Source organism: Lipophrys pholis (assembly GCF_963383615.2).
Source record: "Lipophrys pholis genome assembly, chromosome: 4".
In the NCBI taxonomy this organism is placed as follows: domain Eukaryota; kingdom Metazoa; phylum Chordata; class Actinopteri; order Blenniiformes; family Blenniidae; genus Lipophrys; species Lipophrys pholis.
Genome location: NC_137637.1, coordinates 22,273,330 through 22,294,820, shown reverse-complemented (window position 1 = coordinate 22,294,820; position 21,491 = coordinate 22,273,330). Strand labels below are relative to the sequence as shown.

At 39.3% G+C, this 21,491-nt stretch overlaps 2 protein-coding genes across 2 annotated transcripts; one reads left to right on the top strand and one right to left on the bottom strand.

Annotated features, from left to right (window-relative positions):
• Window positions 1-5,718: 5,718 nt before the first annotated feature.
• oxtra (oxytocin receptor a) lies at window positions 5,719-14,131 on the top strand. Its single transcript, XM_080461552.1, has 2 exons — window positions 5,719-7,177; window positions 11,972-14,131. Exons 1-2 carry the CDS (start codon window positions 6,250-6,252, stop codon window positions 12,223-12,225), a joined length of 1,182 nt encoding a protein of 393 aa, XP_080317678.1. The 5' UTR covers window positions 5,719-6,249; the 3' UTR covers window positions 12,226-14,131.
• Window positions 13,887-18,174, bottom strand: cav3 (caveolin 3). The gene is made up of 2 exons (XM_080461553.1): window positions 17,847-18,174; window positions 13,887-16,206 (listed from the first exon to the last, which is right to left on the bottom strand). Exons 1-2 carry the CDS (start codon window positions 17,961-17,963, stop codon window positions 15,865-15,867), a joined length of 459 nt encoding a protein of 152 aa, XP_080317679.1. The 5' UTR covers window positions 17,964-18,174; the 3' UTR covers window positions 13,887-15,864.
• Window positions 18,175-21,491: the final 3,317 nt, after the last annotated feature.

The window sequence follows — 21,491 nt, the reverse complement described above, 5'->3', positions numbered from 1 at the left end:
TGATAAAGAACTCCATCTGTCAACTCACTGCCACTTTCCCACCAAAAAAAACCCCTGCCTCACTAGATGAGATGATTTCGATGTTATTTTCCAGGATGGTGAATTCTTTCATCATGTTTTACAAACTGATATCAAGTAAGACAGGATAAACCTTTATTGATCCTGACTGGAACACGTACATCAAAGTGAAATTGAGACAAGACAATAAACTACAATGATTTAAATTGAATATATTCCAAACAAAATATTGAATAAATACATTAAAAAAACACCTCAATTCCCGTTATTGTAATAAAATTTCATATGTAATATTTTAAGTATGCAAAGAGTTCTTGATTGCAGTCATGATGTGAAAATGATACAGCGTCATCTAGATATAAGTAGGTGGAATAAATACAAAAGTCACGCAAAATTATTTAGTCATCACTTTCGCACACTGGGTTTATGATGTAAAAATCATATTAACACTGACGTCATATGTCAAATGAATAATGTTGCCACACACCGCACACGCATGTGTTTCAGACTGTGGAATGAAACTATCCTGGGGAAAAACCACAACCTCCACACAGAAAGTCCTGGCCCAGACTCGAACCCATGGCACCCTCAGTATGAAGTGACAGCCAACCATTACACCTCCCCTTGTAGGTCTAGTTATTTATTTGTGATTCCTTTCCTTCAGTAAGTGTTGATATTATTGAAAATGTATTAAAGGTGATGATTGACAGGACAGGTGTATAGAGAGCTATCACTGGTAATACCTGCAACTTAAAGTAGACAAGAAACACAGCTTTGCTGTTTCTTGAATTGCTGGGTTGCGATTATGCCCTCCAAATGCCGCTTCTGTCATTCTCACTGAAGTCTTTTTGAATTATAACATTGCATGTCCATAGCCTTGACTTATCATATTCTTCTTTATCGCCCTGAACTGGGCCTGACATCATATAAATCCCCTCCCATATTTTCTGAAGGCTTTCTCCTTCAGTATCATTAATATCAGGAAATCCCTGAACGTCATATTTTCCATCTGCAGTCTTTCTTCCTCTCCCTCTATTTCCATGACAGTGAATGCTCACCACTAAGAACCTGGACTTCTCTCAACCCTGTCATCTGAATTTTCTCTCTTCATGGCATAAAGAAGCTCTCCTCCATGCTCCTCTCCCTTCAAGTGCTAAAGTCCTCTGGGCTCTGGATATTGAGGCTTTCCATCTTCTTAATCTGTCAGCAAAAACCTCCAAACTGATCTCACACTGTTTCACAGCTCGCCACGTGTTGTTACATTCAGGGGTGACAATGGCAAGATGATTGGATCTTTGTCATCAAGTAAGGCTGGCAAAATAGGAAGTTAAGCACTTCAAAGATGCAGAACATAATGAAATATCTTCCCAAAGACCTCCAGGTCAGAGTGAATCGGTTTTTCTTCATTGTGTAAAGCTGTGCTTTACTATCCCCATGTTGCTATGACTATTTTGATATGACCCTGAGGAAATGTGTATAGGTTTATCGCCTATACAGTATGTTTCCTCACAAATTACATGGGAAAACAAAATGAACCTATCAAATAATTACAGGAGAATCTATGACAACATGACATTTAACTTTAATGTGTGATGTATAATCACAAATTCATCTGCTGGATGACAATCAATGGACTCATTTATTGTCTTTTTGTCTGGCTGAATATACACCTGTGGTTCATAAAGTGTGAGCCAGGATTACCCTGAGAGCCAGGATTACTCTGTGCCAATAAAACAGTCTGATGGTGGCACATCAGCTGGAATAATCTGCCGGTGTTTGATTATTCAAAAGAAAGAACAACAAAAATATATTGAAGATTAAACAAAATTATGAAATAAGCATGTAGAAACCCACAATAATACTGATATAATGTACAGTTACAGTCTAAATATACACGTTTTTTTTATTGTTTGAATATCTTAACTGCAGGTAAGGATCTTTACTATGAATGTGAAAAAATTAGGAAGTCCGACAATCAACTAAAAATGATTTGGCCTGACATTAGGCATGTGCAGTGTGAGGGTTGCGGTTCAAATATGGTTCAAGATCGGGGAGCTCGTCTTGATAGTTAATTCCTTGGTTATTACAGCTGTTAGTGAAAGTATTAACCAACTACTCCTCCAATCAGAGTGACACCAGAGTCCACATCCTCATGTTGTGCTTAACTTGTTTTCATCACGCAAACAACCTACAGTACAAAAATTAAAGCTTCAAATTTTATTGATTTATTTTTTTCAGTTTGGAGAACAAAAAAAGCAAGAATCATGGGCACAGTAAAAAACGAAACAAAGGTGATTTAACATAGCATAAGAATAAAAACAATTCTCAGGTTTATTGCCAGTGTTTTGTTGACCTATTTATCCAACTATCTTTCCTTTTTATAAATAGTAAATGGACTTCACATATATTGCACTTTTAAACTATGTGAGCAGTCCCAAAGCGCTTTTCATGGTTAATCACAATCACCCATTCACACACACATTCACGCACCAACAGAGGCTGCAAACCTTAATTCTAAGGCACTGCCCATCCTGATTCTTAGAATCATTAGGGCTGAGAGGCAAAACTCTTTGTTGAAATCAATACCTCGCTTTCACAAAAGCATCTATAGACTCCTTTTTTAAATGGTGAGACAGTCAGCGATTAATACCAAATTGAGGTGGATTGCCTGGTAAATTTAACACAACAGTCTCATTTCATCATCTATGGACGACTCGGTCCTGCACTAAACTGTGAAGCAGCACACCATGGACTAGGTCTAATGATGGGTGCAACCAGAGGTTGTGCATATCACTGAGGCATCTTTCAAAGTAGCACAGATTTTGCCAAGTTGTTATGAAATATTTAATCTAGAAATGCAGACTCTGGAGGATCCAGTCCTGGAAATGGAACACAACTTGTTTAGAAAGGCTTCAGTCTCAAATCTATCACACTCTAATTCACAGTCACAATTTAACCCAAGGTAGCGGGTTCCAATTTTTTTTTGGGGGGGGGGGGGGGGCAGTACCAAGAGAAAACCCATTCAAAGGGAGAACATGTGCATGTTCAGGAATGGAATTGGATCAGGGTGCTCTCAGTGTGGCCCCTCAGTGTTTATCTGAACTTCAGAAAATAGTTTCAGTCACTTCAGGATAAGGTGAACATCAACAGGATGTGCCACCAAAACACTGACACCCTGCACATTGTTTAAGTCCTATCTCATACCCACACTAAATCGTGAGACTCAGCCTGTCAGCCAGCTTGACTGTCGTCTCAAACTGAAATCGAATAGCAACAATAAATTGTCTCCAACAATACCCTCTTTGAGCTCCGTGGCTCTGACTGACTTTCTTTTTCCTGGTCATAAAACAATTTCTCAGGCAATTCTCACTCCTCTTTAATCCATAACAGCAGCTTCTACAAAGTGGTGAGGTCTCGTCACTCCACTAATTACTTCTCTGCAGAGCTGCAGTGATACTTTGTTGTTGTCAAACATTTTCATTTTCAGTGCTGATTTGGTTACAGTGGGGCAATTTTCATTTGTTGTCTTGTTAATGTTATTTTCAGACTTTCCAGTTGCATTGCTCACATGTGGGCTCATTTGCCATGCGGCTGAACAGGAAACTAAGACCATTTGATTATTTCTACTCTGAACGCATAACTCAAATCATTAGATTTAATCAATCAGAACTTTTCTTTTTCATCTTAATCTCCAGTTGCAGCTAAATCATCTTAATGCCCCCAGTTTGAAATTCTAAGATATCTGCCATTTTCCAACCCAAAAACCACAAAAAAGAGGGATGGATGCTCTGGAAGAGATATATTTCACCACAAGGCTTTCAACTGTGTGTTGTTGGAAATTTGAAAAAAACTGAACCATTGCAGACAAATTCCTCTTTTTCTGCACTTGTGGTATACATCATATAAAACAACATTTGTAATATCCAGTAATATAATAACTGTCAGTGATTGAATGATTTTGCCATTTTTCAATGTAATAAAGCCAACAACAACCAACAGTGGAATAAGATATTTGATCTTTTACTGTAATAACATGTTGCCAACAATGCAATGTTATAACATGATTGAAGTAGAATGAAAAATTATTTCACTGCAGTCAGAAATGTAATAATATATCAATAATACTACTTTTCCTGCAGTAAAACCCTTTTTGCAGATGTTGTATAGTTTGCTTATAAAAAAATAAGTATAATGGATGAGATATTGTCATATTAATTCATATATAACACAATATCTCATCTATGGTGGTAAAGAATCATTACCATTATTGTTATTACATAATCGCCCATTATTATATCATTGGTTGTAACAATCATTTTAGTCCTTAATCCCATTAAAGCCTTGTATTTAGCATGTGGGAAGGAAGAACTAATATGTGTTCAGAGGAATCAGTGGAATGTGGCTGATGGATAATGACGGCGATAATACAGCGACACAAAGGGAAAGATTTTAATCTCTCGGCGGGTAAAGGCAATTACTGTCACTTACTATTATTTTCAATAACATAATTATCACCAGTACAACACACGCAGTACCGTGAGTCACTTTTTCTTGTGTGGCTAAAGCATATCCAACATGAAAAATTAATTATGCCAATGTTGTCATCCAATTCCTTCGAAGATCAATGAAACTTTCCTATGCTTGAAATGACAATGTTTAGCGTGTTCCCTCAAGTGAAAAAAAAACACACGTTGACAGGTTTCGAATCACGGTGATTTCCACAGTGGCTTCTTTTTATTCTTATTTTTTTTCGTTGCGTTGTCTTAACAGATCATCTGCTTCCATCTCACCCTGTCCCCTGCCTCCTCTACAGTTACCAACCATCTTCATGTCTTCTGTCTTCTTTCACTGCATCCATGAATCTCATCTGAGATCTTTCTCTTTTTTTTCCAAGGTTCTAGCTTCAGCTATAAACTTTTTAACCTCAGTTGTCCCTCTGATCTGTTCATATTTAAACCCTGTCCACGCTGGTCACTGCCAATGAAAATCTCATCATCTTCATTTGACCTCATCCAGATTGCAGGTCTGACTACTTGAAAAGGCCAACAGATTGAATAGTTTGTTTTTGTCTCCAACATATCTCTCCCTTTATAACAGATTGGAGGTTGTTGCATTCATGATGTCAAACCATTGAAGCTTTTAACATATACTAACATTTTCCCCCTCAACACAATCTATTTGTTTTGATAATGTTCTTAATAAGGTTGATTTTTTAATTAACTGTAGATACGTAAATAACTATGTATGTATTTCCTTCCAAAGACTATTTCTTATAATTAAATGTAAACGCTGTATTGGTCAATTGAATCTGAAAACTGTTTTTATTTTTGTCTGTTATTTTATTTAATTTTATTTTCATTTATTTTTTTTTATGAACGAGAATGTGTCTATGCCTGTCCAGCCAAATGCTTTCCTTCAGTGCAAAGTAGCGCGTGAGTCGTCTATAAGTCACAATTGTCCATAAAAACAATCCTTGCAGAGGAAGATTTGGGGTCATAAAACGTGATTTGTGATATAGAGCTGCTCTTGAGGTTGCAGCTGTGAGGGGGATGCGAGCAGTCCGGTTGAGCAGCGCGCAGCAGCGGGCATGGTGTGACTGATGAGAGGTGCACATAGACATCTAGTGGCGGTGATCAGACTATTCACTCTCACTGAGCAAGGCTTCCTTATAACAGGGGCTTACGCACTGTGGTGCTGGCCAGTCACAATCTTAGCAGAGGATGGTGGAGCTTCACCTTTCAATTTTTGCAACCTTTTTTTTCCATCGTTGTGTCTTTCAATCTCCAAAAGTTTCATCTGCTTTTGGAAAATATTTCTTTATATTTTTTCCTGTAACTATTTGTTCCCTCTTTTTTTTTTTAAGATCAGATTATTTTGATGATTTGGGAGTTATATTTGAACAGTGAGGTGACATTTTGGAACTTTTTGCAGTTTTGTTGCTCCATATCGGCACCCACAGATCTTCTTTTCTTACGATCTCGTGTCAAGTATTGACGTTTCTTAAATAAGTAGAGGTATTTCTCTCTCTTTCTCTCCTCCAATATCTTTGGATTTCAGAAACCATGGGAGACTGATTAAAGACAAGAAGCCAATTCCTTCCTTCAATAGCCAAGGATGATGTTTTGAGACTTTCATATGCGAGGACACTAAGAAGACTCCCCTCAGGTGACTGCTTCAGTCGTTGCATGACTGTACTACCCTGACGCATCTGCAGAGGACGAGACTGCGGCAATGGAAAGTATTTTGAACGAAAGTGACATCTGGCCGTTGAACGAATCGTGGAGAAACTCGTCACTCATCAACGAGACCGCTGGCTTGAATCGGACGAACCCCCTGAAGCGGAACGAAGAGGTGGCCAAGGTGGAGGTGACTGTGCTCGCCCTGGTGCTGTTTCTGGCGCTGGCGGGGAACCTGTGCGTCCTGCTGGCCATCCACACCACCAAACACAGCCAGTCGCGCATGTACTACTTCATGAAGCACCTGAGCATTGCCGATCTAGTGGTGGCAATTTTCCAAGTTCTGCCTCAACTTATCTGGGACATCACATTCAGGTTTTACGGACCAGACATACTGTGCAGGTTGGTGAAATACCTGCAGATCGTCGGGATGTTTGCGTCCACTTATATGTTGGTTTTGATGTCCGTGGACAGGTGTCTGGCCATATGTCAACCCCTCCGATCTTTGCACAGGAGAAAGGACCGTTTCTATGTGATATTTTCTTGGGTGCTGAGTCTGCTCTTTAGTATCCCGCAGATGTTCATCTTTTCCCTCAGAGAAGTTGGCTCGGCCGGCTCAGGAGTGTATGACTGCTGGGGAGACTTCGTGAAACCGTGGGGAGCCAAAGCGTACATCACATGGATTAGTCTCACCATATATATCATTCCGGTGGCTATTTTGAGCATCTGCTACGGGCTGATTAGCTTCAAAATATGGCAAAACTTTAAGCTGAAAACGAGAAGGGAGCAGTGCATAAGCCTGACACCCAAAACCTCCAAAGGCAACACACTGGCCCGCGTGAGCAGCGTGAAGCTCATCTCCAAGGCGAAGATAACCACAGTGAAAATGACTTTTGTCATCGTCGTGGCTTACATTATCTGCTGGACCCCGTTCTTCTCTGTGCAGATGTGGTCTGCGTGGGATCCAGCTGCCCCCCGTGAAGGTAGGTTGGATTTTTAAACTTTCATGTTTCCGTGTGCGCTCCGGTGCGCACAGTTGGATCTTTGAGCATCTGAAATATTTCACAGAAAGGCTACTATCTACTTCCATCAACACTATAATCCAATTTGCCATTTTCCGGGTTCTACTGTCTGTTTAATCATCTCTCTCTCTCTCTCTCTCTCTCTCTCTCTCTCTCTCTCTCTCTCTCTCTCTCTCTCTCTCTCTCTCTCTCTCTCTCTCTCTCTCTCTCTCTGCATCATCGCTCTTTGTGCGGAATGAGAATGACTTTAATATTAAGAAAAAAATATATAAATTCAGACGGCAAACCATCAGTTCTTCCTCGTACTCAATAGGTTTTTGGGGGATTTGACCTGCAAAAATGACTCGAGACGTGCAATTTGTGGTCAAATAAAAATTCCGTTTTTTTTTCTTTATTACAATTAAGTCAATTATTTGTTAAGTATGTGTATACTCTTTGATTTTTGTCAATCTCTTAGTTTAAATTCATACTATGAAAAAAAAAAATGCCCCTGCTGTTTCTCTTTGTAATAAATGATTCAACCTTGAAAAACAAAAATATATCTACATATTTTAAAACATGTCAATACATATCAAATAATAATAATTCCCGTCTCATTAGTGTTTAGGATGTATTAGTTGGCTGTTTCCCCCGCAGCCGACACCCTGACGGCTAATCATTAATCACATCAGTGTGCGCCACCGCGCGCCAAGCGGCTCTTGTTTGTGCACGTGGTGCACGCGCTGTGACATTTAACAGAGGAGTCATCAGCAATCTTCTCTGTCTGTATGACACTACTGAGCCATGGCCACACCCAAATGACGCCAGAAGACTGAAGGTGCCACATTGTGCATCCACATTTTAAACACTGCGCCTCTTTTGGCTTCAGTAGGAAAAGGTGATATGCACAGATAATACTGCTCCAGAGGGAAAAAATAGAATGTGTTAACTTCTGAGAAGCTATAATTTCAATATCTATTGTTTTGAAGTAAAAAGGGAATTTAAGTTGGATTTGTTGAATTACATCATCTAAGGGATCCCAAGAAAATGGGACAATTTTCCCTTTGCTTAGTAATATATTATCTCACAAAAAAAACTAAACTGTAGAAATGTTAAACAAATATGTCACGTATCTGTCCAAGTTTATTGAAAAGCACAAGGTCAGTCGATTTTCATGTCCCATTTCTTCTTTTATTTAGCTTCTGTGACTTTGTGTGAATGGTTCCAGCTGACTGATCTTCTTGTCATCTACGTCAGGCTGTAGTGTTCTCAGCCACTATTTACATAGCTCTCAGGGCAAGGGTTACCAGAAGATGGAACTTGTTGCTCGATGCGCTGATGATTTTCTAACCTGTTTTGATGTCAAATGTCACTGTAACGTTCAGCAATCCACCAGCGACAAAATAAAGCAGAACAACACAGCCTGTGAAGGAAGAACAAACTGATTAATTCAGTTTGTGTTTGCAGAGGCTACATCAGTGCAGAGTGGAGCCTGAAGTCTCAGAAAGAACCCGCTGACCATGATGTGTGCCATTGTTTGTGCATGAAAGGTGTGTGTGCCTGTGTGTAATCATTCTCAGAAAAATGAGTTGTCAGACTAAGAAGTGTCGCACAATGGGAATGATCTCTATGGTATATATGTGTTTCAATAAGCATCGATCTTTATCCATATAGCACATTTAAGAGATTACTTGTAATGATTGGTTTCAGGTTTTGGTTTTGGAGTCTAGTAATTTTTTTAGTCAAATTTATGATTCAGCAATTTTCAGAAAAATGAATCACTACAGCACCACGGCAAAACATTTTACATAAGGGTCGATATAATCATACATCATCAGGAATTTCTACTTCATTAATTGTGGTCATTAATTTTTGATAATTAAGGTCCTCTCAGACAAATTGATGACTACTTTTTTCTCTATATTTTTCAAGTAGATGTTATCTAAAATGTATGTAAAAGTGACATAAAGAAGCATTTCCATGCAAATAAGAAGTACGATTCAAGCTGAAAGTCTAAGCTTATTACAACACTGGGACTTTAAATAGACAATAGCAGTGTTTGTGCTTTTGTTAATTCTTTCTTTTGCCATTTGAAATGAATGCGTTATCCAATGGTGAATAGTTTAATATACTAACTAAACCTGAACCTTCTGAGGGTGCACGTTTTGATTTACAACCATTATTATCTTACTTTAGTTATCCAGCTGCTGAGCAGTTTTCCGTTTTGAAGTGCAGGCATGGCATTGCTGTCATCAAACTCTTGCCAAGAAATACAGGTATTCTTTTGATAAACCCAGTGGTGTGTTTTACACACACTGTTGGTTTAAAGGGGCACTTTTTAAAACCTTCAAAGTAATATCTTCATTAAATCAGCCAGTGTGCAAATTAACAGAGAAACAAATTTGACCAACTCTTCCAAGTTCCCCCCCTCAAGCCATTCACATTTCCCCTGTGATCACATGATGACGCCAGGACCTTTCACAGAGGGGAAGTGTTCCATTTTTAGTACCTGATTAAGCTTATCAAAACGAGTTCTGGAAATGTCAGAAGACGGTAAAATGCCCCGTCCCCTAGATTTGCTCGAGGAACATCAGTGGCATCTGTGATTTCACATTAAACGCAGACAGATTTCATTACGTAGAAGAGAAAAAACACAGGGAGATTAAACCCTGACTCAGACACTGAATGGACAAAAATGGACTAAAAACCTCTTCCTGCTGTACCCGACTTCCACTCTGTTCCTGTTATTGATTTGAACCAAGAGCTGTAAAACACTAAGCTCAATATTCAAGATCCATATGTTGGTTTAAGGATAAAAATACTGTCGAGCAAATTTTCCATGACCACCACTAATATTAGTCAAGGTGAAACTATACTGATACTTATCTACCTTTAGCGGACATAAAATTGCAGGAAAATTATGAAATTTATCACGTCCTCGCAAAAAAGGTGCGAAGTAACTCAATGACAAATATTCTGTGACTCTGGTCCAATCCAGTTCCATAAATTCCTGAAAAATGTATTGCAGCAGTTGCTCAAAACATTTAAGATTGTAAAAGTGGAAACTATTCTTCATAACAGAAAAACACATAATGTCGACTTAGATATAACTTTAGGATAGTGTAGACAACATGAGAGAATGGTTAGCCATCATTGAGAAAAAGTAAATAAACCTGTTACACAAATCAGATCTCATTTGGCAAATGTCAGCTGAATGGCAGAGTTGACAGAATAAATATCACCCAACACACGACTGCATGTGACTCCAAGTATTGTATCACCGCCAGTTTGCAAAATCATATTTCTGAACTCATATTCTATCCCTGTAGAAAGGATTGAACACATGCTGTCTTCTCGGAGGGGTCTCTAAAAGACACGGGCATAGTGAAGTTTATAGATATTAACAAGTTGTTTGTCTGATGCGTTTTAGATCTATCAATACTAACTCAGATTTTATTGAAGGAGACAATATGATTTTGACAAAAACAACATTGCAAGCATGGCTATAAAGCACCGTTGGACCTTTTCCTTCATAGCAGAGGAAAACCGTGTGAGCAGAGAAAAGCTTTTGTGCATGCTGATTTATTGTTACAGCTGACTGGGGCTGCATCATTGAATCGACCTGTCCTTTGGCGAGATGATGAAAAATACCTCAAACATGTTGTGAAAAACGTCTGTTGGGATAGACTCAGAAAGCTTGAGGTACCATACGCTGTCTCAAGATAGAAATGTCTATAAATACTAAAATACAAAGTTCCTTAAACGTTATTTGAGCGAACTGACCACTGAGTACCAGTAAGCTACTCTGACACGTGAGGAAACACAGAGAATTTGATTAACATCACCGACTTTTACACTCATAGTGTCAGACTTGACAAATAGTTAACATTTTTAAACACACACACACACACCGCTCCTCACACTCGAACACCCATCCACACACACACACACACACACACACACACACACACACACACACACACACACACACACACACACACACACACACACACACACACACACACACACACACACACACACACACACACACACACACACACACATATGCATTGTTACCCTCATTTCTGTGAATGTAAGTTTGACTGACCCTCTGACTCTCTATTAGATGGACTGGCAGGTATACCTGCATTTGCCTGCAGTTAACTAGGATCAGCCCCAGTGCCCGAGGAAACAGTGCAGAATATGGACGTGTGTGTGTGTGTGTGTGTGTGTGTGTGTGTGTGTGTGTGTGTGTGTGTGTGTGTGTGTGTGTGTGTGTGTGTGTGTGTGTGTGTGTGTGTGTGTGTGTGTTGTTAACCCTATATCGCTAGTTCCTCATGCAATGTACAGTAAACTCCAATGTTCAGTGCAACTGTTGTCCACTGTTAATAATCCTAATTTCAGCCATGAATGTTTGATGACTACAGTACTATATGTTACTCTGCACGTCACATGAAAATACTGCTCAAATTCAAGAAACCGGTTCCCGTGAAGCAGCAATAAATACACTTGAGAGGTGATCCCCTGCTCCCACTATACCCTCAGGCAGATGGTATCGGATCTTGTAGGCCAGGACAAACAGACTCAAGAACAACTTTCACCTCAGGGCCCAAATCAGAATGAACAGCTCATTAAAACTGCAGTGAAAAGTGGAACAACTGGCCATTGTATGTTGTTTGTGTTTTTTTTTAAATGCATTTTATTGTTGTCTTTTAAATCTTCTACCACCTTTTAACGCCAACAGTAATATCTTCCTTTCTCTCACTTCAAACGCAGCCATGCCCTTCATTATCTCCATGTTACTGGCCAGCCTCAACAGCTGCTGCAACCCCTGGATCTACATGTGCTTCGCCGGACATCTCTTCCATGATCTCAGGCAGAACTTCCTGTGCTGTTCCTCTCTCTACCTCAAGTCGTCCCAGTGCCGCTGCGAGCGCGACTTTGACTCCAGTCACAAGAGCAACTCCTCAACCTTCGTTATTAAGAGCACAAGCAGTCAGAGGAGCATCACACAGACGTCCACCACATAAGCACGGGCACCTTCATGTTCACAAACTGCTCACGCGGGATTCACTACACACCATGAAATATTCTGCAGTTTGAGTCCCTCAAATACCTCCGACCCTGCAGGCTCTCTGTTGAAGCCCAGAGGGAGAAAAACAACCAATGTCTTAATTCTTCATTTAAGTTTAAAGTGAAAAACAGTTGTGACTTTTAAAAAGAAAATCATAAAGTGTATTATTAGGAGATGACAAATGGTTCATTAAATCCTATGAGGAAGTCAACTCTTTTTGAGTTCATTTTTAGACTTTGATTTTGTTTGATCTATAGTCTGTATATTTGTGAAAACCATCACATGTAAATGAGGTTGGGTTCTTTTGGGCAACAATTCAGTCAGTTACTTTCACCAGCAAAGCTTCTGAATACTATTTGTCTATGTCATGATGAAATTACTCCTCTTGTGTAAAGTGTTGCTCACTTTGTTACAATTGCAATTGATTGCATTTATGTAAAACTGTTACTTGAGATCTTGTTAGATGTGAGGTGTTATCTGTCACTGGTCAAAGGTTCAATGGAGAAAAGAAAAAAAAAAAAGCAATTAAAGACTGAAAGCAGCAAAATCAAAAAGCATGCATGACTTCATTATTCATATTTCAGTGATACTCGTGAACGTTTTTTTTTTTTGCTCTCCAGTCCAGAGAGCTGTAAAGTTTTTGACGCAGTTTCAAGCTTCAAAAATCCTTTTCAACTGCAGTCTCAAGGCCTCTTATTTTGTTGAGGACATGGGGAGATACCGCCAGCCTGGGAGGCGATCATCTAACGAGACGTCTTCCAACATGACATGGCCAAGTCCAGCTGACGTGATTCAAATGACAAATGAGGACATGCATAATGCTTGAATTGTAACAATAATTTACATTTTACTTCATCTAAAGTAAGATATGCTTGTTGAAGCAACAAAGCAAAACTGTTTGAGTGGTTATGATTATTACCGGTAGAAGTATTCTGTAAATGGTGAAACCCCTGAATATGGCCCCTTGCCCTAAAATAGCTCTATACAACACTATCACACAGTTCTAGGTTTTGATTAGTTCCATTATTAATGGCTCATTGGCACTCAGCATTTATTAATTGGAGAACTTCTGAATGTTTAAAGAATGGCTGATTGATAAAAGATTGCAGACTCCCTGTCCATTCTCCATCATGCAACACTATTACAGTGAAGGCAAACACTGGTGGGTACACATACTTGCACCAACATACTAAAGCAGCTATCCCACACCCCAAGTTGTTAAATATTGATTCAAAGCATAAGATTCATTTATCAACAAACAGCCAAGATGGTGATTATGAATAACTTTCTTTATGTATATTTAAGGAGACTTTGCTTTCCAAATAGCCATGGTCTGTGACGCTTCTTCGACAAGCCTTGTTAGTGCAGCACCTAGAAAAACTTGTTGAATACTTTGACAATACTGTTGAATTATTTTAGAACATTTGCATAATGTGAATTCAAAGCTGCATATTGTGAGTTGTAATTCTCTGAAGGTAAATATGGAAAGTGTTATCATGTCAGCTTTAATAATAATTTTTAAAAGCAAAAACAGATGAATAACTTATGTGACCTGTATTTGTATTTTCTCACAGTTTTTTTTCCTCTGTATTTTCAAAGTTGGATTTTTTTTTTTTTAACAAATACTTCATCACACCATCAAACTGTGGTATGATTCCATGTTGCAATGTTTTTTTTTATTTGTACCAAATGTGGAGTACAGAGGAACTGAGTCAAAATAAAGAGATTTAAAAGGGCCTTTTGTAGATAGTGTGCTGAACCGAAAGTAAACAAAGCTCCTAATTTTATTTTTAATGAAATCTGAGGGCATAACCCAACTAATCTATCACTGCTGCTTACTTATTAAACTCTTCATTAATCCCAATGAGGTTTTGGCAGTGTGAGTTATTTTTGTATGAATGTACTGGAATGAAGATCAGAACACCGTAGCCAGGTTGGTCTTTCTGTGTGGAGTTTGCATGTTGTTGTTTTTTAATTACAGTTCCGGAGTGGAGTTTATCTGGCTCAGTGACTGGGTCCACCCTCTGATTTATTATGCATTTGGCAGAGGCTTTTGACAAGTTGCGAGGCTTTATTGTGGAACACGTCCTGTTGATGCTCACTTCATTGTGAAGTGACTGAAAGTTTTCAACAAACCATTTCCTGAAGCTGCAATGAAACAGATATGACAGGGAGGCAGGAAGGTTCAGTGCTTGGCCTCACCAGGAAAATATCCCAAGTTCAATTAAGGGCATAGTACACTCTCTGTGCAGAGTTTGCATGTTCATCCCATGTGTGCATAGGTTTTTATCTCCAGATACTTTTTTCCTACCTTTTTCCTTCCACATTTTCTAAAAAGAAATCTGAGATGACTCCAAAGTGCTTGTAGGTGAGTGTGTGTGTGTTTGTTTGGATCTCTGCTTGTCCTGTGGTGGACTGGTGACCTGTCCCGGGTGTATCCAGCCTGAATAATCCCCAAGATCCAACACCCCTCCACATTTGAAAAAGTGTCACCAGAGATTATTAGATAACAGTCAAAAGGACAAAACGAAACACACAAATGAGGTTCTGAACAAGGAAAGTTGTGTGGTGACAGTTGATCATCATTAATTGTTCTCAGACATGAGTGCACTGAAGACACACAACAGCAAAACAAATAATAAAATGTACATCATTTTGTATGACAGTGTTTTGTTTTGAAAAGTCTTTCTCCCAACAAATATTTAATTTTGCTTTTTTATACTGCAGGAAGTCAACACTAGCAAAAGTGCTATATTTCTCAATCCAGACAACATAAAAAAAGTTACAAAACAGATTTCAAAAACAATTTAAACTCACTCGGACAGCTATTAGAACTATACTCGTTAGCACACACTTGACTGAATTACCATATATAAAGATGATTGTTATTCCACTCTTCACACAAAAAGCAGGTTTCCCACAAGAACACAGTTTCAGGCATGCACAACCGTAATCTTTCCAAAAGTCTGTTAGGTTCTTTAAAAATTAACAGTAAGATTAATCTAGATAATATTTTTAATAGTCTACCAAGGAACCTATCTGACAAAATACACTTCATTTTTGTTTCTGTGAGGGATTTTCCAATAAGATACTTTAAAATAATAAAATACATTCAACCATTAGAAGAACGAAAAAAGAAACTAAAAATAGCTACATGCAGCATCAACATTGATGAGCAGATGTAACATACGTGGGCAGCATTATCCACAGGCACAGATGTGTTGCAGAGATTGTTTACATTTAATGAGAGTAACCACTGTCTGAGCTTTCTGTTTTACCAATAACTGAGAGCAGTCAGATCTTCCTCATGGCAGGTGACCCTCGTCTCCCTCGGTGTGGAGCACAGGGCCCTCCAGGACTGCGAGAGCTGTCACTGAGATGTGCTGCCTGCTGCAGCTGTCACACAACTTCTGGTGCTAAAAGGCACAGTGGGCACATCAGAACTCAGATGTCTGACTGTGAGGTTGGGCCGGTGGAGAACAGCATGTTTCCGAGGGAGGACGAGGAGTCAGCAAGGCACTGGTACTAAGCTTCTGGTGTAAAAAAAGACACTGAACTTCATGTGATCATACTATAAACATTCTTGTGTGAGTTTTTAGACTTCTTTGCGCAGTGCTACACGAACACTGCCGAAGACTTTGCCGAGGGCCTCGAAGAAGGGATCGCAGAAGGTCTGGATGCAGAGGGAGTAGATGCGGCTGATGCACTGCGACTCAATCAGACAGCTCTTTATGCAAGGTACGACAGCCCAGATGTGGCAGAAGGAGATGCAAGCAAACAGGAAACCCCAGAGGAGAGCAACGGGGATACCGAACACAGCCGACAGGATGCGATAGCACCAGTATTTGGACACAGTGAAGGTGGTGTAGCTGAGCTTCCACACCCCATCCAGGCTGTGTGTGCCATCAGGCTCTGCAATGACATCCTCAAACTCCACCTAATGGGAAATAACAAAAACAAAACATTTGTTAATACATATAAGTTTGGCAGTTTATTGGAAAATGAATGTTTTCAAAGCCACATAGGGTGTGACACCATCATGTTCTCTGCAGGCATTCTGGCTTCCTAAGACACTGTGTGGCTAATTAATGACTGTATGTTGACTATGAATGTATGAGCGTGTTCATGTGTCTCTTGGTATTATCCCTTGCCTTTCCAATGTGTGTTAAGACCCGACTTCCAATTATTTCAGGCTAGTTTTGGCTTTAGTCCCTAAGCAGACAAAATCCCAACCGAGCACCGGAACTTATTTTAGAAGTGAGTATAGAAGTTGGATAGATGGAAAGTCAAAATGTTTTAGGGCAAAATGTATTCAATCTAACAACTTTTCTCTTCACCTTCACATAATAAAACAAAACAAGGTTGTAGAGTGGCTTTTAACACAGCAGCCATCTCTCCGTTTTTTTTTTAAAAAGCTTTCCTCCAACTTCCGTTCTATTTAAAATAGAGTGCCTCATGTTTAATTCATGAGAACAACTGTAAGATGGTCTAGTTTGTTTCATTATGTGCCACCTTATCATTGGTAAATTTGGTCATCGTATTCTCAGCTGAGACTCAGCTATGAAATGGTAATTAAGTTGACAGTAATCAAGACAGCCAGATGCACTGCACATCTGAAACGTTTTCTTCACGTCCAGGCCAATAGACGGGATCAGAACGGGAAGAAAAAAATGTTTTTCCATTGACCATGGCAGGCTGAGATCACCTTCCGAATAAATGACTGGACATGCACTGTCTTTTGTAATTCTATGTGCATATTTAGGATTTATCTCTGCTCTTACAAGATCACTAGAGTGAAATACTAAACAAACATTAATGCGCGTGAAAAAGTAGATAATCGCATCTCTGTAGTTCAAAACTGGTGAATTAAATTTTTCATGCATGATTCTTCAGACTTGAGCTACTCAGGAACTGTGATTTAATAGTTATTACTGACCCTCTCTAAATCAGAGGCAAAACATTACACAAAATGCACAGCCTGCTAAGTGCTACACCATGACTTATTGCTATTGCAAGACCGCGCCATTATAAGTAACATTGCAGTTAACAATTTTGTAATCATTAATCTTTAGTGAGTGTATGATTTTCTAAAAACTCACATGACCAGTCCTGTAAATCATCCCAGATGGAGCCATGCACACACTAAGCATACCCGCCACTCATAATTCATGGTTTACCACTCATGATCATACTGGTATTTCACACCTTTATTCAAACAAAATAAACTGTAAAAATCCCTGCAATGATGCAATGATCTTGTTCTTATCATAAATAGGTAATGGTGATAACATGGCAACAATGGCAAGATAAACAGTAACAGAAATATAAGATGGTGGAACAGCGTATCAGTTTTCAACCCTTCTACATAATTCCTAAAATAAATGGAGCCTGCTGCACAAGCAACAGGAATAGCTCGTGATCTATTTAGGGACCCTTCTGTCACTTTGATAACCTGCTTTCCTGTCTATATTGACACAATTTTCTTTATGTATTTTTTCCATACATGCAAAAAAAAAAAAAAAAGCACAGTTTTATCAACTTTTCTGTGACAGGGTGTTGTCACCATGCTGCACAAACCTTGACCACGTCCTCATTGATCTGTTTGGGGTCTCTGTTGATAAGATCAATCTCCTTGGTGTGGCTGTCTTTAACAATCTTCTCCTCGTTGGCATTGTACTGGTATTGATCCGCCATGGTTTGGCTTTGCAGGTCCTGGATGGGCCGGGGACAGTACGGCAAGCCTTCACAAGTCCAACTGCGCACAGCTGCCCGAGTTTGCTTCTGACCCCTGTATCGAGGCTATGACGCTCCCTGTGACATGCCAGGAGACAGCTGCTGCAGACGGCCTGGTAAAAATGGAGGCCTGACCCCCACCCAGCACGCACATAGGCACCCAGGAAAGTGTACACCCATTGCACACATTGTCGTGCACACAGACAGAAAAGGAATGCCTTAAAGGAGAACCCAGGGCTGTGTCACATTTCACACAGAGTTGTTGGGCTGACTGGGCTGAGTTTGCACGGTGGCACTAACTTCCACCACAGAGTGAGGCCATGAGCACTGACACACCCTCCTCCAACAGGGAGAGAAATCCTGTTTGAACCAAGACTTTCTTTAAGAATTACTTTAAATAGATCTTTGATGTATAAAGTATTAAATATATATTGTATCAAATTGATGTTTACACACTTTATAGAAGTTGCAGAAGTTCATTTTAATCTTTTGCTCTCACTTTTTTCCATAATAATGTAACTGTACTGAAAAGTCATATTTTGTTTTCTTTTTTGTATTGCATGGAAGTATCTCATATTATTTTTCAATAAATGTTGAAATATGAAAGTTGGGATTTATTAAGTTTGTACTTCCAATTTTGAATGACATTTTGGTGTTGTGCTGTCAACCTTGATCCAGTTATTCATTGACATCACTTTTTTTTTTTTAAATATTTAATTTATAATAACAGAGTAAAACATTACAACTATCTATTTTCAACAAGTGCTTTATCTGGCTCAGTGTAGCGGAGGTTAAAGTCTATGACAATTGGGATAAAAGGTTTTTTTTTACAACAACTCTAGTTTCATGAGTCAAAGAGAGTGAAGGTTATGTCTTTAGTAAAAACAAAGATTGGAAGTATGATTTGTATGACCATCATGTTAACAGAATAAATAATTAACAGTAAAGCAAAGACAGTCATGTACTGCTGGATGAATTAAAACTCATCTATAATAGTGTCTCTTCTCTTCCAGATGACCTCCATAAAGTCACAACTTACTTCACTAATGATTCCAGGTATGTTGGTTTTCGTTAAATTGTGAGTTAACTGTTCACAGGGTGATGGAACATCAATAAAAAAAGCTGACTATGAGAATGATGGTGGAACTGCTGGACACATAGTTCACTGTGTTTTGAGATTGGCATTAAAGGAAAAAACAGGGCGAGTGCAAGGGAGAGAAATGGGAGTGACGCTGGCCTGCTATTGTAAGATACAGTAGCAATACAACTGGTCAGATAGGGTATTGCAGTGGATTTACTTTGTGGTCCTTGTTGGAAAAGATTTTCCAGGGTAGAAGTGGGAACATTAAAGAAAATGTTTCTTCAGTAACTGATGAGGAGCAAAAGGAGGGAAAAAAGACAGAATTGGTTATTCGATTCCAATCCGTTTGTTGGCTGTCTTCCTGGTCATCGTGACAATAATGACTCAGTCATTGGAATTTTACCATATGGTGAACAATAGGCACAGCCCTCACAAAGCTGGCCTCCTGGAGGCTCTTCAGATATTTCTGAATTTAGCGGGGGGAAATTTCAATAGTCTCCCAAAATAAAACCCTGCTCCAGTGTTTCCTATGGTGTGCAGTTGTTGCGATCAGTCTTAGATTCATATATCAGCACGCTGCATTAACAAACCCCATTAAAGAAGGGCTGCCAAAGTAGAGCAGTGGGAGGGAGGGCAGTGCAGACATAGACCCTACAAAGTGGAGCAGAGGTTCATGGCGAGCACAGATCTCTGTTCCTGTTTATCTCAATCTGTTGAGTGTAAGAAAAATACAGGAAGTGTGACTCCAGGGCATGGATTGGCATTCCTTGTCCCAGTTCCCCAGCGACAGAGACAGAGACGAGGAGGGCGAGGTGGAATGAGATCAGAGTGCATGTGAATGAGAGCCAAGCCAATTAGAGGAGTATTCTTGGGGTAGCAGTGGAAGCATTGGAGGCCAGTTCGGCATGAAAGTAGACAGACAGAAATAACTCTGTAGAGATTGGTGGTGGGCATACCTCTGTGTCTACGGGTGTCAGTGCAGTTAGCTGAGACTGCACAGCTCTTGCCCACCATTTAATGTAAATCGACACGCCATACTCTCTGAGCTATATTTAGAATCACACATAATCCAGTGGGCACGGGGAGTCTTACTAACTCAGGTTATTTGACAAATGTTGATAGCGATCCCTTTATGGTGCACCCTAAAAATAAACCAAGGTCCCCAAAAAATACATTTAGTATGAAACGTTTTATGTTTTACCAACTGTTGGTAGAACTAAATCAATAGTGCTTGAGTATGGTGAATACATTTTTTTTTTGCTGAACACGTGTAAATCCTCTGTCCGGAGTTACATGCAACAGTTAGAACTACATTAGTTGGACCCCACAGACCCCTTCACGCTCCAAGTGCCTCAATTAGCCTTGGCCTCCCATGATGTCAATGGTTCACTGCTTTTCCTTCGTTTTGATAGGTAGTGACCACTGCAAATCAGAGAGACCCTCTGATCATGTTGTTCGCTGAGCTGTCAAACCTGCTCAAACTCCTGTCGTTGCAATTTTGTTCTACTTCAAGCACATCAGATATGAAGAGAAGACGTTCAGTTGCTGCTTAATATATCAGACCTTCGTGACAAGTACCACGTTAAATGGATATTCATGTTTATTCACTCTACCTGTCAGTGGTCTCGATGCTATGGCTGCTCACTTTTTGTCAAAGTTACTTCTACCCGTTCGCAAATTATATGATTTGCATCAAGAACTACCGTTTACTTTCAAAATGTACCAGAGAAGGAATTCCTACTTAAGAAAAGCTATAAGCTATTCTGAGTAAAAGCAAATTTGAGAATAGCAAACGGGAAAGTAGCAACATTCCTGCTTGTTTACAGTTACAAAGTGGTGTCAATCATTGACACATTCAGAATTTAAAAAAAAAACATGTCACTTACCTTGTCTGTGAAAATATTTCACTGCTTTTTTCAGTCTATAGGTATTTACCTTTTTATATCTCCACAGAGAAACTCCCACAAGTAGAAAAAGTTTAATCAAGACTCATATTCCCAAAACACCAACACCATCATGAGACTAAACCACCACACAACACCCACTTCAAGTTAGTTTGACATTTTTACATGACATTTTGTGTTTTATTTCTTTTCTTTTAAGAATGAGTGTTATTTCTTTTACCTCCAAAATATGTTGGTCCTCGGCTGATCTCATCATCTATTTTGAGGATTGCAGACTGAAATAATACCAGAGATTTTGATGAGATGGACCTGTAGCCAAGGCTCTGACATTTATTTCCTATTATCCATCCAGTTTCACTTGATAATGCTACTTTTTTTTAAAAGTAATCCTGTCTTGGCAGTTCCTCTCCCTTTATCGCCGGAGGCTCACCGTTATGAATGGATAGTTTCTACGTGCAAGTTGAAGAAACTTTGAAAGTGTTGTGAAAGAACTGTCTACAATAA